At 40.7% G+C, this 19,501-nt stretch overlaps 1 protein-coding gene and 1 pseudogene across 1 annotated transcript; both read right to left on the bottom strand.

Moving 5' to 3' along the window:
- Positions 1–527: 527 nt before the first annotated feature.
- LOC148739655 (uncharacterized) lies at positions 528–2,944 on the bottom strand. The gene is made up of 3 exons (XM_088749527.1): positions 2,903–2,944; positions 2,433–2,550; positions 528–1,531 (listed from the first exon to the last, which is right to left on the bottom strand). The coding sequence occupies exons 1-3, from the start codon at positions 2,942–2,944 to the stop codon at positions 528–530; spliced, it is 1,164 nt and encodes a 387-aa protein (XP_088605653.1).
- A 74-nt stretch (positions 2,945–3,018) lies between these two features.
- Positions 3,019–4,460, bottom strand: LOC148739654 (uncharacterized; annotated as a pseudogene).
- Positions 4,461–19,501: the final 15,041 nt, after the last annotated feature.

Genomic DNA, 19,501 nt, shown 5'->3' with positions numbered 1-19,501 from the left:
GCGTTCTCCTGAGACAAAATTGCCACTGTTGTCGGATCCAATCATTTCCGAAGATCCTCTTCTCGCACTGAACAAATCGTCTAAAGCTGTTTAGAAACAAAAAAAAGGAAATCAGGGCCTCTGAGCCATCGACTGTTATTTAAAAGAGCCTCTGGGGAGAGCCCACGCGATGCGTCCTCCGCTGGGTTCTATGAGGAGTCAACATGTCTCCACTGAGAGGCGGCCGCAACTTCCTGTATTGTAGCCACTCGATTTGCCGCAAATGTATGAAATCGCTTGCTTTCGTTCCGGATGTACCCCAGGACGTAAGTGCTGTCGGTCCAAAACACACAATCGTCGACCTGTATGTCGGTTTCAGTTCTAATGATCTTGTCCAGTCTGGCTGCGACAACAGCTGCGCTCAATTCTAATCGAGGAATAGTAAGAAGCTTGAGTGGTGACAGCCGAGATTTCCCCATGACGAATGAACAATAAACAAGACCTCGCGCGTTGGTAATGCGAAGGTAGGATACGGCGCCATAAGCTATCTAACTGCCATGAGCAAAGTGGTGGATCTGACAAGTTGTGACCTGGCCGAAGTCAGGCGGCTTGAAACATCGATGAACTTTGAGTGACTCCAGCTTAGGGAGATCTCTGAACCAGCTCTGCCAGGTATTGATGTCCTCGTTTGAAGCTATGTCGTCCCTACCTAAGCCATTTCGACACAAGTTCTGCAATAAAGGCTTAGCTGGGAGGATGAAGGGCGCAACGAGCCCCAGAGGGTCATAGATGGAACTCACGATTGAGAGGATCTCGCGTCTAGTGAAAGGCTTCTTCTTTAAGGATATCTTAAAGCCAAGGGTGTCCGTTTCGACATCCCATCGGGTTCCCAGAAGACGTTCACAGGGCAATTTGTCGAGTAGATGATCCTTCACTAAGACTGCTCTCTCTGATGTAGGTACAGACTCAATGACTTTTCTGAAGTTAGATATCCATTTGGTTAACCGAAATCCCCCTTTGGCTAACAGTACATGTAGTTCTGATACCAATGATATTGCCTTGGCTTCGCCTTTAATGGACTTAAAACAATCGTCCACGTAGAAATTGCGCCTTAAAGTCCTCACGGCCTCTTCGCAGAACATTTCTTGTTTATCGTCTTCCGTTCGCTTTAAGCCAAAACTAGCCCAACTCGGGGACGAAGTGGCGCCGAATAAATGAACCAGCCTTTGGTAATCTTCTGGGTCCTTGTTGGGGTCGTTTCTTTGCCACCATAGGAATCGAAGCGAATCGCAATCCTTAGGGATGACACGCACCTTGTGGAACATTCCTTCGATGTCAGCCATTATGGCAATGAGCTCTTCACGAAAGCGAATCAGAACTCCCACGAAGTTGTTGGTTAGGTCTGGACCCTGCAAAAGCTGATGGTTTAAAGACACTTCGTTGTATCGTGCGGCACAGTCGAATACCACACGAGCATTGTCTGGCTTGTTCGGGTTCACGACAGGGTGGTGAGGTAAGTACCATATTACACCAGCGTGTGTTCCAATGGAATCTTGGGTAGCATTTAAGCGTGCCTGTTAATTCTCCAAGAGGCTGCCCATAAATGCTGAATAACTCGAATACAGGTCTGTATTCTTAAGGAATCTTTTGCGCAGTAACCTCAGACGGTGTACTACCGTTGCGCGGTTGTTCGGTAAACAGGGCACACCATGTTTCCAGGTTAATTCTATCTGGTAGTGACCCTCCTTCAAGAAGATCGACTGCTTCATGATGAATAGTGCGCGCTTTTCCTCTTTTGGACATTGCTGGTTCACTGATGCATATGGAATCCGAGAATTCCCAGCTGCAGAACGTGCGAAACTGCTGGCTAAGTCCCTCGTCGGCCCTTACAAAGTTGTACACTGGCTGTGGCTGTGGCTATGGCTGTCAACAAAGGCCCATTTACCCTCTAACCAAACATAATTCGAGCCGCGAATGGCCCTTCGCCTTAACTAACACCAATTTCTTGAGGTTCCGAGGCCTTTGGAACGTCGCATCCTCTAAGCAAGCCAATATTCGCATTGATCGTTCAGATTTGAATATTTCTGAGGTAAGGGAAGCTGACCACATCCTCTTGAGTCGGAATACTGTCATTACTGACAGGTAGTTTCGGTACTGAAAACACGGACGGAAGATCTACGAAGTGATTTTCATCCAGACCAAATCCTTCTAAACTTAAGAGATTGCATCTCACTACACAGTTCTGCTTGGCGGGGGTAGTAAGGGAAAGTCGCGTCTTGACCCCTTCGATGCCCAAAGTGTCCACGAGCTTCTTGGAACAGAATGTGGTATTGGAGCCGCTATCGAGAAAGGCGTAGGTTACGGTTGATCGATTTTTTTCTTTAGCCTTGACCCTTACAGGAACTATCGGTAGCGCAGTAGCTGATTTGCTACCCCAATAGAAGCACACTGACCATCGGCGCTGATAAAGCTGCTTTGGGCGTTGCTTGCAGCATCGCTGTCTGGTATTGAAACCTCATACTCATTAGTATTCCCACGACGCGATGTCTCCATAGGTTCTTGTGCATCTCTCTGTGGATGGAGATACGTGGAATGCTTGGATTAACTTCCAGAAACCTCACAGAAACTTGACTTGGGACACTCTCTCGGAAAGGGGCCAGGAAGAAGGCAGTTAGCACAGAGATCCTGTGAACGAACGAACTCAAGTCTCCGCTCCACGCGAGGGTTCTTGAATTTTTTGCAGCAGACTAAGACGGGCTGAATATTGCAAAAGGTACACTTGGCAGGTAGCCATTGTCACAGATGAGCCATTGGATGAATCTGGCTGCTTATAGTTAACATCAACGTGGTGTGCATCATTCCCGGAAGTAGAAAAATTGGCACCTCTTCTATTGAATGACCCTTTTCAATCCTTTCCGCCAACCCTTGGATTATCTTTAATGTCTCCAAATGCCGGATGGGCCATTGCGCGAGCTTTCGCGTCCAAAAATTTTACAAGCGTCGTGGAAAGTGATCTCTTTCTGCTCATTATTCGTAATGTCATCTGCCTTGTCGAGCCAACTTCGTCTCAGGAGGGAGTGGCAACCTTCTCACAATTTTCTTTAGACTGTCGGTATTGTCAACCTTGTTGAGGTAACCGACAGCTTGCAAAGTATTTTTTACAATTTGTAAGTGCAACTGAAAGCTTCTGGAGAGCGTTACAACTTCCACTCTTTACGGGGAGCCTGTTTATTAAACGTTCTACCAGTGCTTGTTGCGATTTTATATCCTTGTCCATACCTTTCCTTCAAAAGCGGGAGCGCAACGATGTATCCCCTATCTGCAGGTTCCATCGCTAGGCACCTTTTTCTTAAATCATGGACATCACCACGAGTGTACTGTAGGTAGTGGAGGTGCATCTTGCTGTCAGTGGTCTTCACCTCGATGAGATTCGTAAACGACCGCACGAAGTTGTAGTAATTGGCGGGGTCTCCGTCAAACACTTGCACCTCACTGTTTGGTAATGTGAGTGACAAGGAAAGCTTGTTTTGCTGAGCAAGTAGTTCTTGGAACTGTAAATCACGAGATTTTTGAAGATGAAAAAGACTCTTGTTATGCCTTTGCTGCTCTCTCTCAGAATCTCTATTAGTTCTTGTGGTAATCTCTCCCCGGTAGATGAGCCATGTGATGATGACCTATCTTTTACACCCCCTTCATAATGACCAACAAGGCGAACATCTTCAAAATATTTGTTCTCTATAAGCTTGGCATCCCGTAGAGCTATGGGAGGGCGTGGCTTCATAGGAGAAAATGGCTATTGATCTAACGGAAGAGGGAACACTTGAGCTGGTAGTTTCTAGCTTGGCATTCGCGTACGTTTGCTCATCGGCCTGTGCTCTAGCAATTTTCCTTTTCAGATCCAGCTCACACTTTCTTTGATCGAAGCGCAACTTGGCTTCTTCTTGAAGTTGTTGCTGCTTAATAACTTCCTGTCGAAGACGTAACTCTTCTCGCCGTATAGCTTGCTGTTTATGGAGGGTTCCAGCATCTGCTTGTAGAGCTGCCCTTTTTGCAGCAGCGGCCAATCTTGGGCTATGCACATGGACCAAAGAGCCACCACCCGATTTCCGAGATGACGCGTGCGATCGCGCGTTTGTTCTCCAACCGACGTTGCTAATTGAATCTTCCCGTCGAATCTCGCTCTCGTGGTTATTTGCACTGGCCGTTATGTTGCGGTAAACTGATTTAATGTCTCTTGAAAATTAGCAATCCTTATACATTCGGATTCGTAATAATCTTGAGAGTCTTGAATCTCTTCTTCGTCACTTAACACTGAGTTATAATTTGCTTGAGCAGTTTCGAAAGCCTTTATTGTCTTGTTAAACTCTTGTGCCTCGGATAAAAATTCCTCCGCTGAAGGTGATTGCGACATACAGAGTGATTTCAGTAATTTTTTTTGAAACGTTGCCCTTTGCTGCTCGCCTGCTTCTGCGAAGACGGATTAAATTGAATCACCGTGTTCTGTTTATTCATTTACACGTCCAGAGGAGAGTTCACGGAACTATGTCTTACCAAGAGGAGTGGAGGATTTGTAAGAGTTCAATTTGAGGCACAATTCTTGAAATAAATTAATTTTTGTCAATGTTGTGTACTTGTGATTTTTCAAGTATTGCTCCGGGAGCGGGGTACAAAAATGAGGTTTTGACGAAAGACATTACCCCGCATAGCGGGGAATTTGCTTCCTTTAGTTGGGGGGCCTGGTCTAATGCCCCGCTATTCCCCGGGTATGGGGGTGCGGGGCTTTCCACTGACTAGTGCACTACAGTTCTAGTCGATGCTACGTCTAGAAAATTTGGAACTCGAGCTCGGTTGAAGACACTCGAGGAGCTGATTGAGGTTTTTGTGATCGAGCGAGTGAGGTTCGAAAATGTTTTCCTGACTGTAGCGATGGCGCTGAAGCTTTAGTTAAGAGTCTAAGATCGGCAGCGAGAACTTCGGGCTAGAGAATGCGTTGGAAAATTTGCGCGCTAACAAGCCGTAGCGTTTAAATAGCTCTCTAAGGCATGCATAAATGATAACTGTTAACACAAAAATTCGCTACATATCCTTCTGTTCATTTAGCCCTCATTTATCTTGTATTATACGGTGAGCAAATACAATAGCATCTTCCACTTATAGAAAGCGTAAAGCATAGATATAATTCCTCAGCTTGTTTTTGTCCAGAGTCCTTTCAAAAACTAAATTGAAAAAATTTTTTAGAGCTTTACTAAATACATAATTATACCTTATTAGAAGTTTTGTTGTGTAGCATCGCTGAGTATTTTTACGAGTTGTGCAGTATTTTGACGAGCCCGTAGGGAGAGTCAAATTATAAACAACGAGTTAAAATGCTCAGCGATTCTTAACAACAAAACGTTTAATGAGAGGTTTATCATCCAACACGCCAGATTGTTATTGTAGTGCGAGCGAATCTTGCGAATATTTCCAGAGTACAAATATCGCTAGATATTTGTACTCGTCTCGCGTGAGGATTGTACGTACACATGCTTACTATTTTAGCGCTACGCCATCAAAATAATTTTATAAAAACACTTGAGACCCAGAGATTGGTGATGAGATCTTTCTTAGTCAATGAAAAAAATATCTTTTGATTAATTATGGGCCAATTGGAAAATCTATAATTAACAAAAATAGCACAGATTTTCCCTTTTCCAAGAGGAAGTTCAAAGGGAAAACATGAAGATAATTTTAGTTCTGTTGACCATTAATCAAACTTCAAGAAAAAATGGATTTTCAACATATTTGCTCAATAGTTGATCAAAAGTCAACAATATTTTAATTTATTAATCCGTTCATTAACATTTAATTAGTAATTAACCACGTGATTTACGGCCCATTGCGTAATCGCTCAAGGCTGACCTTTGAGCTAATGCAACATTTTGCAATGACACGCGCTCGATAGCGATCAGTCCCTTTTCTACCTCGCTACCTGAAGTGTCCTCCGAGAATTTTGCTAACCTGTTTCTTGGTACTGGAGTTTTGATTGGATGGCGCCACAGAAGTGAGTAGTGTGTTTGTAATCAGTTGGCATTTTAGTATCAACATTTCGTTTCCCAGCATGAAATTGTCAGGAATCGCTTGCTGTTAGATCGCTCAGAAATTATGTACTATTTTTTGTAGATCGAATAAAAACCAATTAAAAGGATTATACGATTCCGTGTCCAATCAATTACTCGCGGGCCATTTTCCTCCACCATCCAGAGTGTCAACATTTACGTCTACATCCCTTAGTTGCTAGCTTCAATCTTCCAGTCTCGCATGAATGCACTGAAGTTTTTTGATTTGTCTCATAGTGGCTAGAGACTGTGATATTTCTTCAATCGTGGCCTATTTTTCATCTTCCGGCGTAACTAATGAACTCGTCTTTAAAATGGAGGACGATTAGACGAGACAAGGAAACACCTCTCCCTTCGGGAAGCAAAAATAGCTCTCTAGTTCTCTATTGGCCATTCCCTTCCCCACCCTACCCCCCCTCCTTTCCCCCTTTCACACCTTCATGCTCCGAAGGACATTAGGCTATATCTCGATTATTAATGATTTAACTTATTTTATGAAGATAAATAGTCACCAAGAGTATAAACTATATTCCTTCTGTATGTAAGACAAAACAGAAGCTTAGCTGACGGGTTTATTAAGACTGATGTATCAAACAATACAAATCTACGACTTCGGTTACAAAGTCTAACTATTGTAAAGCTTTTATTGTTACAACTACCCATGAAATTATCTATTTATCTTTTCTTGTGTTTCTTTCCCAAAGTCAGTGGGATTAAAGCTAGGAAGAATACTCTGTACTTTTTGACTTACAGAACTATTAATTCCGTATTGTTTTTGAATATGTCTTTTGGTAAGTCCTCCAACTGGTTGTTGTCCAATAAACTGTCAACACAGGACGAGAGTTAGTAAGTGTAACAAGTATTCAGCTGCTCTATCATTCTTAACGCATTGTCATTATCACCAATACTATTATGAAGCTAGAAATATTTTTAGTAACAACCAATCGAAATATTTCTAAATCTCGCTCTTCGTTCGTGGAAGTCTACTAAAAGTTTAATCCATAATTTCTTCAACTACGTTCTTTTTATGAGGCATCACCAAAATTTATTTGATTCCCTCTCTACCACTTACGACTAATTAGTTCTAGGACTCTTCAGGAAAAGGGTAATTTTCCATGGTCACAGCAGAGTAAAAGAACCACAGATAGTGTTCCATTTCGATACTTTAGAACCCCAGAAATATTTGAAGAGAGTTCTCTGAGCTCTAAAGCCGAAAACTTTCGCTTGAATATCATTCTGTCCCTAAAACTGGTGAACAACAACAGTAGCTGCAGTTTAAATTGACTCCAGCATGAGAACCATGCGCAAACACAGAAATTTGTTTTGCAGAGGATCTTACTGAAGGGTTTTGGGGATGTATGAAACAGGTCAGGAAGAACTTAAGGAACATTCGTAAACTTAACCGATTGCTTCCTTGTCGTTTTACAGCGGTTTCCGTCTTTTCCCTATCGAGGGTCTCAGACAGTCTGGGTTTCATCAAAACTTGGTTCATCATCCACTGACATCTCGCCAGTGTAGAGCGGTGAATTCTTGTATATAGTTGTTTTTGTTTTTGTTTTTGTTTTTTTCATGTCGGTGCACATAGAATGTTCTCTAACTCTTTTTCCTTCGTTGAGGTTGCAATTTATCGATCTTTTCTTGCCTTAGTAAAATCCTACCAAATCGAACGTTGATCGCATTTCAATAACCAGAAAGCCGGAGAAGAGTACGTCATTAAGATTTAAGGATGCCAAACAAAGGCTAAACACACCTTTAAAATTTTCGTAATTTCACATGTGCGTTGTTATTGTTTTTCTCAGGGATGGAAACTCGTATAAAACATCCCGTTAATCGATAAAACTTTTTCAGTGCTGTCCAGTCATACCTTTTTATGATAGGATATGGAATTATTTAAATCAATTTTGACTTATTAAGATGGTGATAGAATGGGATAAGTCCTAAAACATACCCACTAACAAACTAATTTTGTTTAGGTTTCGACGAATGCTTTCCTTTCGGCGTTCCATATAAATGCGTCAAAAAAAAGTTAATGCGCTACCCAACAATACATGTTGGGGGTAATTGTGGTGTAACCTTCATAACAGGCCAGATGATATTGATATAATCATATCGGTACAATCGAGGAAAACCGTTGCATAACTAGTACTTGTCTTGTTTTAAATAAGTTGTGATCCTATCGCATAATTCAAAATTACCGCCTTCCTTCAAAAGTGATGATCACAACCTCTGCCAAAAGGAGATTACGGTTTTTCTGGAGAGGAACGCAAGACAGCTCCATTGAGAGCTTCGAGAAAACGATATCGTTTATTGGTACTATTTAAAAAACGAGTGCGAGGGTTTCGTCAGGTTTCCAAACGCGAGAAAACATTACGAGGCCAGAAGCCTCGTGGTTCTCTTGTTTTCAAGCGTTTGGAAACCTTATAAAATCCGAAGTACGAGTTCTTTTAAATGACTTCTCCAAACAAACTATACAAAATTGTTCAGTTTTGTATTTTTCCCAATTTTCTTTAAATTGCCTTGTAGGTGGGATTTGTTGTATTCAGTCGGCATTCATTGTATTTGTGCGCTTTTGTTTTTAATTATCTAATAGTTTCGCGCTGCGCCAAATTTGTATTCTAAAAGCGTTGTGAACTTGAAGTGATTTACATATTGTCTTTGCCATGGCCAAAGGAGGGTTTCCCTTCCCGAAACGATCGAGGAAGAAGAACTTTGCGTAGAGAGAGAAATACCGAAGTCTACCAGATATAAGAATAAGTGGGCAGTAGGCATTTTCTTAGGATTGGCAACGAGTGCAAAGTGTCAAGTTTCAAATAGTCAAGGTTGGTGAAGTTTTAAAGAGTATGAAGCTGTTTGAGTAATCTATGAATATGGAGATTAAGAACAATTTTATCGCTAGTGTTGAAAATGTGATGAAACACCAATTATTTTCAACTAAATTGGAAAGAATACAACGTCGTGCATTAGAGTTCATTCTAAAATCTGATGATGACTATGAAGTTCGTATCTGTAAACTTAATTTATTGTCTCTAGAGCATAGACGATTTCTTTTTGATGTACTCTTTTTAATTTTTATAAAGCTTTGAACGGATACATTAATTTAGACATGTCTACATATGTCCAATCTTAATCTGATACTGATAGGTACCCCCTGATGTAAAGATAGCCTTACTATAGAGAAGAACTATACTCAATCGTATTGTGGGTATGTGGAACTCGCTTCCATTTCACGTCAGATCAGCATCTAGCACTCCAAGTTTTAAGCGTGGTGTGATAAATTTCTTATGGAACAGCTGAGTAGGCCATTTAATTGTAAATTGTACTTTTATATCTTCTTTGTCCTTGTATATTTATTATGAATATCTTTTCATTAGCTGGGTGGTCTGAGCATGGGGTCTTTAAATCTTTTACGGACTATCCCTATGACATTTCTTTTTTCTTTCTTTTGTTTACTATGTTGCCATTAAATTGTTAAATAAATAAATAAATAAATAAATAGATAAATAAACTGGTGTTTCATTCAGTTTCAAAGTCATCCACCTAACCCGAATGGGGCGCTCTTGTTGGCTTATAACATCATGAATTATTAATAAGTTTGAGAAGTTTACTTCTTCTCCGTTCAATTCACCTCGAACATTCAATAAAAAAAGAATCGATTTACTACACGACAATATTCTCTCCTAAAGCTCTTTTTTTCCGCGAGTTGAGGATTACGAGTGCTAAGAGCTACTACTTTGACTTTTATACCAAGAATTTGCAAAAATGGATGAAGTAATGAGTACTGCACTATATCATTTTCGATTTATTACACTGCGTTTGGAGATCAATGCATTTCTATGGTTCGCTTGATTTCTTTTAATAAGCAGACAATACAAATTTTGAACAAGGAAACTTATCAAGGAAAAACTTATTCAAGAAAACTAGGATGGGTCTACGGAATCCAAAATCCTCTCCAGCAAGTTTTCTTTGATAAATTTCCTTTAAAACCTTTTTTTAAAAGTTAAATATAGCGAGTTAGGAGTCCAAGAGTGCATGTGAACTATCAATTCGCTTCACTTGCCTTCATTACATTTGCATTGGAAAATTTCAACCTTGTGGCTGTTTTTATTCGGTGCGCGATAGTACATCGTTGCTCTGATCTGAGATATCCTCACCAGTGCGAGATGGATTTGACGTGTTCCTTACACAAGTAAGACAGGTTCCTTACTTACAGCCATCTCAACAGGATATTGTTACTCAAAATGTCTGATGGTATTTTCTTTAAGTAATTGATTAATAATTCAATTTCATTTCATTTGCGGGAACGTACTAAATAGCTCTATGAAAATTTAAAGAACAATTCTGGACTTAAAACCTAAAATCTCAAATTTCACGATCGAATCGGTAACTCTGTGAAAATAAGCATTCCTTGCATCGCCGGGGTCTCTCTTCGCTACCTTTGAAGAGGGTCGTAGAGCCTCGTAGGCTATCTATCATCTCATATCCAACGCGCGCTCGTGGAATAATTGTTAATTACTAAAAACTAGATCATTGGATAATGCAATTCAAGACTTTTTATTGGCTTAGCCATTATGGTATATCAGCCAATATACCATAATCTACAGATATGGCAATCGTACGTGTCAGCTTAATATCAAAAGGGAGCTAAGAATTTAATAAAATTTTATACTTAATTTAACGTTTTTAATAAAACAATTATTCCACTCGCTCTTGTTGAATATGAGATGATTATAGCCAACTCGGCGCTTGTTGAATATGAGATGATTATACCCAACTCGGCGCTACGCGCCTCGTTGGCTATCTGTCATCCCATATCCAACCCGCGCTCGTGGAATAATTGTTAATTAGTTTATACTTAAACAGTGGATAGCGTTGAAGGCGCGCTCTGATTGGCTAGTCAAACTTCGAATATCCTTTGCTATTTACCTCCGAGCAACTCGAGAAAAAAATGGCGTCCCGGTTTGCATCCGTGAGAAGCGAAGAAATCACTCAAATTAACGACAGTGGTGTATATCATCTTACTGTTTTACTATATACTAAAAGAGTGGATAGCGTCGAAGGCGCGCTCTGATTGGCTAGTCAAACTCGAAATATCCTTTGCTACTTACCTCCAAGCATTCGGGAAAAAATGGCGTCACAGTTTACATCCGTGACAAGCGAAGAAATCATTCAAATCAAGTTTTGGTGGTGTATATTATCTCACTGTTTTAGTATATACTAAAATAACTATTCACCTCGGTGTCGGTGGTTAGCGGTGGATATTTACCGAGCCGCGAGGCGGCGAGGTAAATATCCACCACTAACAACCTCCACTTCGGTGAATAGTTGTTAACCAGCCTACTCTTTATTATAAAACGCCCATTAGATGCCGACTTAGAGGCGCCGTCAGAATTTTCTCATTCTTGAATTCATGGAGATTATGTTTTGTGTAGATTATGTTTTGTGTAGATTATAATGACCTAGCTAAAGTTACTGTGAAAAAGTTTATAATAATGATAATAATAATAATAATAATAATAATTATAATAAGTAAATATAGCGCCTATATATAGCGCCTATCCAATAATAGATCTAGGCGCTTAACAAAGTGAGAGGAAATTTAAATTTAAAGTTAATAAACTTAAAATTGAAGTAAAAGCATACAAAGTCTATTTCCTAATGGCTAAAGTTAAATCTTATAGAGTCGCAGTGATGCGACTGATTGGTCCTATTTCATGATGTTTTTCTGCTGGGCATACTCTGGTTTCGTGTGATTCTCGAGAATTTCTTAGCTGGCTAGAATTACATTGCGCAGCATTTGTTACGCACCTCATGGCTTCACAGTAATAATCGTTGAGATATACCATTTCGTTCTTATGGCCTCCTTGATATCTTAAGTGATGAATTCGGAACTCGAAGTCGCTGAATTCGGAAACTCGAAGCTTATCTAGGTTCGCCCTTCTTTAGAAAAGCCAACTTCAATCTGTGCTGCAAGTGAAGACATTCTGCTGTGTGCAGACGATGCCCTGAGAGGAATTATACAAGTGACATTACACTACAATGGAGTTGGCATTGCTGGTACCGGAGTCAGACTCGTGACCTACCCGACTGGCGTTTTGAATATCATATCTATGGAAGTTCTCAAACAAAGAGCTTATCTTGCAGCAGTCGGTCTAGACGGTAGCCTATACATTTGCGACTTTTCAAGCTTAGAAGTTGACCAACTTCTAAAGAACAACTCGGACTCTTGTATAGATATCAAAACACTTTATTAATTTGAAGACGGGATAGCGTTCACTGACTCGGGGGATCGAAAGGTAAAGTTATTCAGTCCTTCTGAGAAAAAAGTTAAAACCTTGATGGGATCTGGTCAGGAAGGAACAAGTGAAGGAAAGGATTAAACGTGTTCTGTTACGCAAGTTCATGGTATCTGTTCTGTGAAGAAGACTCTATTCATATCGGATGTGGCTACAAGTTGCATTAAACGAGCGTCGGGACTCAGTGGTACTGTGTCGTACTGTGTCGTACTGTGTCGTACTCAGTCGTACTGTGTCGTTCTTAGAAGTCATAGAGGTTGTACTCTGTCGTTCTAGGAAGTCTCTATAACAGATTTGGTATCGGAGCCCAAATCATAGAGAAAGCACAATTGTCTCTTCAAGATGACGTAGACAAAGTATCACATGTAAATGACAACATAAAAGACCATATCTGAGGTTAAACAACGGCACAGTATAAAGGAAACCACAGCAACAAACGGCCCCGAAGGAACTGTCTCCTAAAACGGAAGTTAAGAATTGGTTCATGCTTTAGCGTGCACTATCGAGTTATGGAGCGCGTGGGAAGTTTAGAGAGCACGAAAGAAGCCTACGAGTGGCCCGAGGCAATAGCCGAGGGAAACTCTAGCATCTTGAGTGCTCTCCAAACTTCCCACGTGCTCCATAACTCGATAGCGCACAACTAAAAGCATGAACCAATTGTTTTAGAACATAGCCGGTGGAATTGTACATAAATTTCGACGCGAAAAACGGACAACAGTATCAAGTGAAGCGAATCGTGACGGCGCTGATGCCGAGTCTCCTTTTCTGTTGTTTTTCCCTTTTTCTGCCTCATTTAAGAACTCTAGCCCTTGGGAAGAGGTCGGAAAATTGTCTTCGTTCTGTGAATAGTGGGCTGAGTCTCTGTTTGTATCCATTATTGTCGCGAAATATATCATTTTTCCCCGCGCTTACAATGGCCACTCGCGCGAAAAAAAAATTCAGTTCTGGCGAAGCGATTTGTTCACGCTATCAGCGTGCACTGTCGGGATTTTGAGCACGCTTACGTATATTGAATTTGATTGCGCGGCTCTGTTAGCTATGTTGTAATCTCACTTAAACTTCTCGAAGAAGGAATGCACCGCCTGCACAACAGCATAGCTTCAATTAACAACGATTATCTCCTAAACACTGAATTGAGCACATTACTCACAACAGTTGTGGAGAATCTACATGCAGTTTCACATCTTAAGACCTTCACCGCATTACAGTATTCCCAAGACTTTGGATTAATTACCAAGGACTCGTTGAAGAGAGTAACGAAATGGGCAGCCAAGTATTTTACTCATGAAAAGTCCTACTATCCTGTCCCTCAGACCAGCGCGGAGTTTGCAAATGTAAACTTTATGCGACCTCTACCTTCAGTAGAGATCGACCCCGGTATCGAAAGTGCTATGAAAGAATTTTTGGAGAAATATCGTCCCTTGAGGCAAAGGAAAGTTTGGGAAGAAACTACCAAGGACAGGGAAGGGGCTTTACCACCGGCCGTCTACACGAAGCAACAAGATTCCACTAAAGTGGACTTGTTTTCGGGACTAGGTAACGATTTTAACTCCGGAGATCAGTCAGTAGGGTTCAGCAGCGACAAAGGAGCTGTTCAAGCTACTTCGAAAGGTGGGAATGTGACAGATATCATATTTGTTGACGACTTTATCGTTGAGGTGGCAGCTGCTGAGGTGCAAGCACATGCAGATAAATATGATACGGACTCAGAAAACGACTTATCTGACCAAGAGGATGAAGATATTACCCCAATTATGGTTTCTAGATCTGGGCGGCCAGCTCGCGCCCATTTTCGCCTAGATTTTTAAGTTACGCTTCTCTAGTAACCTAGTTGAAAAGTAGACAAAAGAACGTTCCTTTCCGATCATTTCATCGGAGCCAACCATAATCGAAGCTTTGTAAAACAAAACATAAATCCAATATATTATGCTAGAGGACTTTTCACAACTTTTTTTTCTTTCTTATGATCTTCTTTCCAACATTTTGTCCCGTTAAGTGGTTGCAAAGGAATGTTCCGCACGGGAAAACAGAAGTTTGTGTTCAGAAGAGTCGTACCTGACGTAAACAATGACTGAAAGTCATTTGAAAGATCTTGTTTCATTCTAGAACTGAGAAAAAGCAGTTCTTATTGTATCAGTTCTCGACTTAATTTTCAAGTTTACGTTATACGTGCGCTACATATGCGCTGTATATTTTTGTGTTCAGAAGAGTCGTAACTGACTTAAACAATGACTGAAAGTCATTTGAAAGATCTTATTTCATTCCAGAACTAAGAAAAAGCAGTTCTAATTGTACCAGTTTTCGACTAAATTTTCGAGTGTACCCCATATGTGCTTTTCAGCCAAAATTATAGGGTCGGAAAGTAATAATTAACTTGCCAAGTTAATCATTAACACTCATTTAACTGAGAACCTACAAATGGCCGAAAATTCAACTGAAAACGGATAAATGGCCGAAATTGTAACTGACAACTGACATTCGTACGCCCCCATCCAGACGCTCTTTGAACCCTTTAATCAGATAAGGGCGGCTCTTCAAAGAGCAAAAAATGTTTTTTTCCCCAATCCAGGAGATTGTCTTTGCATTTGCTCTCCCTTCTTTAAAGCTATCAGCTCTGCGAGGTTTTAAATTTCGCCGGTTGTTGTAAATATTAGGGGTTCGAATGTTTAGTGCTCATTGTTGAAAACTCTCCTAGAGTACTGGCGTGTTCTCTTCATTCTCTAGATCTGTTGTGGCTCTGTTCTTATAAGATTCGGCCTTTGGGTGGCAGACCCTGACATCAGGGAATGCCGATGGTTGCTGTTCGCAGAATCCACATGCGTGAAGGTTCAATCTTGCGCCTTTTGCTTTGTCAGCTACTCATTTCAGCTGTTCACCACTGACATCTTGAACTACGGGATCAACTTCAACATATCGCCTTATACCGTACTCAAGAGTTCAGCTGTCAGGTCTCTCGGATCATTATGTCTTTGTATGAAAAATCCTTCTCGTTTCCAAATCATGGCGTGGTCTAGCGTAAAAACCTCCCCACATACACCACGAGGGGGGAACATTTTAATAGTTTGTCAACATCAAAGAATTCCTGTTTATTTAGGTTCTTAGGAGGAAGTACTGTCAGCCACACTATTGACCCTTCCTCAGCTGTCACGTCCAGCGCTCGAATCGCGCAGAATGCCGCGACACATCCGGGAACTTTTTAAAGTCCATCGGCGGTCTATTTGAACAGTCCTCCGAGAAATAAGTGCGGAACAATAAGGAAAGAGGATAGTAGCTACGGCAAACTATTCGCTGTAGCTATTTGGCAGCATATGGCTTTTGTAGAAGTGGATTTAATAAACAAATTTGTATCAAAACTTGTTTTCGCGAATCTGCTTTGAAAAAATGGCACTTGTAGATGCTCTTCAGTGTGGAAGCTGATCTTTAGGTTAATTAATCCGATGAACTCTTCGATTCGCGAAACCTCACAGTCAGCATATGGAGAGGTTACTCCTATGCCTCATGAAAATTGCTATTCCGCCCGTTGATAAACTGGGCAGTGTAAATACACGTCGCGGAAGACAGTAGGATTTTGGGCGGACTCTGATCGCAAGGATGTCCCTATCTAGCCGATTAAACTTATTACTGGCTGTATCTGAGGGAACTCTGCTAGTCTAGCTACTTCTCTCACCAAATCAGAGACCTTTTCACTGACGTATTCCTCTGGACACTCTCGTGAGCCTATCGCCGCGCCCAAATGTTTTTTTCCTTTCCTTTTTTATGTTAATGTCCGTTTCCTTGAATACTCTCACATTTTCATTCTTGTGTGGCTTTGCGATAGTCCAGCAATTCCTATCGTTTGGAAAGTAGCCAAAATTTAAACCCAGGGTTCTCAGGTGCCCCACTATCTCTTGATTTCTGTAGTGGAGCCTGCCCCACCCGCATAAGCGACCCAGCATTGCTTTGCTGTGGACGCCACCTGTAGACTCGTGATCAGAGGCTGGATGCTAAGAGCATAAAGAGCTATAACGATCGGATCTGCGGTCCCTTCTGCTGACAGGATCTCTTTGCCATCCGTAATAAGTTAATAGTAGTTACAATGTTTTACTTCCTTTTTTGATTGGCTTTGTAACTGGTCCTTTAAGCATCATTACGCGCATATCAAATCTGACCTCGCCTATTTTTAAAGTAGTTGTGCTGTTGATTTCGAGTGGCCTTGTCAACCCCGTACTAAATACGAACGAATGGCTAAATAGTACTGAACTAACTAAAGATTGCATGACATTTTGATATCTTTGTTTTGCAAGTTAAACACCCTAAGTGTTACGAGCGAACCTTTTTTACTTCCGCACCACAAAAATATAACAATAGTTAAATTAAGGAATACCCCACTGTTTATTGACTTGACCCAGTTTCGATTTGTTTTATGGAGTTTAGAGCTCGACCCTGTGAAATGTCGCTTCATTGTATGAATTACTTTCACTGGTTTTTACTGGATTTTCTTTTCAACGAGCTATGACAGTTTTTGAATAAGGAAGTTTAACATGGGAAAATTTGTAAAAGGCAAGGTTCAGAAGCATGATATTTGACAAGGAGAGTACAAAAAAACACTATAAAAGGCAATTCTGGTCCCTTAAAAGTTCATTGACAAATTTTCTTCACAAGTATTCTTTGATAATGTCCATAGCGAGCAAAATTGAAAGATATATTTGTATATATGAGAATGACATGTAATGTTCAGCAGAAGTGAGGAGAGGGATGAAGGTTAGGGGAAGGAGGGTGGGGTCCACAGGCGGCATGTGTCACTTTACCTTCCCTCCCCCCCCCCCTCCCCTTGCTTCCACCATTGTACTTGCAGGAGAAAAATAAAATCCCTGTCCACTTAAACAGAACATTCCTACTTCGTAGCTGATTTTATTTGGGGCTATGACATCGCTACTCGTATTTATTGGTATTTTTACCAATGCGCGATAGATTTGACGCGTTCCTTACATAAGTAAGACAGACTCTAAACTTACAGCCCTCTAAGCTGGGAATTGTTACTGAAAATGCCTGGTGGTAATTTCTTCAACTGGTTATTGTTCAACGACCTACCAAAGGTAATATAAAGGAGTGTTAATTAAATTGTGCTTGTCAACATAGTGCAGGAACTGTGGTTCCTCGAAAATGTTGAGTGTCTGATGTCTTCTTTTTTAAAGAGCTAAGATAGGATGCTCGTTTTTTGTGTGTCTATGTGTGTGTATTTGTAAAAGACAGAAAACAACTAAATGCTTTACACATGCCTATTCTCCCTTCTCCCATTACCCATTGTTGTAATACATAGGGCTTGGCATTACTCACTAGTCCTCATTATAAGCCAGACGACATTGATTGCAGAGAGGGGGAGGGTAAGGTACCAGGACACAAAATGTCTCAATAGCTTTGTTTAAGTTTTCTAATACAGTGTCTTCATTTGCACAAGCACAAATGATCAAAACATGTTTAAGCTTCGCTGAGCAATGTCAGCTCGTTAAATATTTATTAGTCCTAAAGAAACTCTTTGAAGGCTTAAAAATTAAAGAAACCCGACATGTTAGTCTTGTGGTCAGTCTAAAAGAAGGAGAGTGAACACCATTATCGCGAACGGAGAGCTTTGTATCGAAGAGGATCTTACTTAAAGGTTTAACAATCTTTGGGGACATTTGAAACAGCTCTATAAGATTTTAAAGAGCATTTCTGGACTCAAAATCGATTGCTTCCATTTTCCTCTATAACATTTTCTCGTCCATCATTACTGGCATCTCTGAGAGGGGTGATTTCTTAATTACAGCTGTTTATTTCATGTGCGCATAGAACGTTATACCTTCGTCCTTCTCTATATGAAGTTGCATTTCATCCTTTCTTGCCTTTTGAAAATCTTACTACTGTCAACCGATAACTCGAACCTTCTAGGGACATTGAAAAAGGTTTGAGTTATCTGTTAAAACAAATGGACTGGAATTAAAGGAAACTTTGTTTGCTGTTTTTAGTGTTCATGCCGTATAATTAAAGCACCAAAAATTCGTTTTTCCAAGGACGCCAAGGCAAAAATCTGCAACCTACTATATGTAAAACCACCGAAGAGGATGTTTTAGTTTTCCTCCCTTACCTCAATTTACCATACTCTAAGGGCATCAGAACGCACATAATTTTCAGGGGTATTACACTGAGGAGTCTATGGAAAATACTAATGAAATTCGCTTGAAAATTGCTGCTCTCATCTGCTGATATTCCCGCCTACTCGGGGATATCAGCAGACCCGCCTACATCTGCTATCTACAAGTAAGTTTACCTTTGCTGGCTCTTGTTAACGTTTGATTAAAATTTACGCAACCGCTTGACCGTTTCCTCTTTGTCTCTCGTCTTTTTAATTCAAAAGGCAAGTCGTTGCCTTCGTTCACTTCCAACAGGTTTTTTTTTTGCTTCTTTCATCTGGGGATGAGCTATCTTGACTGAAACGCTTTCTTCTCCTCGCTTTTCTGTTGATTGGCTTGCTCATATAATAAAATTCCATGACTTTCAATAACTTTTGGAGGAGCATCAAAATGCACGTCTACATCCTTAGTTGCTATCTTCAATCTTCCTGTCTCGCATGAATGCATTGAAGGTTCATGATTTGTCACATAGTGGCTAGAGGCTTTGTGATGTTTCTCCAATCATGGCCTGCTTTTTATCTTCCGGCGTAACTAACGAACTCGTCTTTAGAATGGAGGACGATTAAACGAGACAACTAGACGCCCTTTCCTTCTGGTAGCAAAAATAGTTCTCTAGTTCACTAGTGGCCATTCCCTTCCCCACCCCCCCCCCCTCCCCACCTCTTCCTCTTTCACACCTTCATGCTCCGAAGGCTATATCGCGATTATTAATCATTAAACTTATTTTATGAAGATAAATAGTGACCAAGAGTATAAACTATATTCCTTCTGCGTGTAAGACAAAACAGAAGCTCAGCTGACGGGTCTATTAGGACTGATGTATCAAACAATACAAATTTGCGATTTTGGCGACAAAGTCTAACTATTGTAAAGCTTTTATTGTTACAACTATCCATGAAATTATCAATTTATCTTTTCTTGTGTTTCTTTCCCAAAGTCAGTGGGATTAAAACTAGGAGGAATACTCTGTACTTTTTGACTTACA

The sequence above is a fragment of the Stylophora pistillata genome, chromosome 2 (genome assembly GCF_964205215.1).
Source record: "Stylophora pistillata chromosome 2, jaStyPist1.2, whole genome shotgun sequence".
Taxonomy (NCBI): Eukaryota; Metazoa; Cnidaria; class Anthozoa; order Scleractinia; family Pocilloporidae; genus Stylophora; species Stylophora pistillata.
The sequence above is the reverse complement of the archived record's forward strand: the minus strand, read 5'-3'. Positions and strand labels throughout refer to the sequence as shown.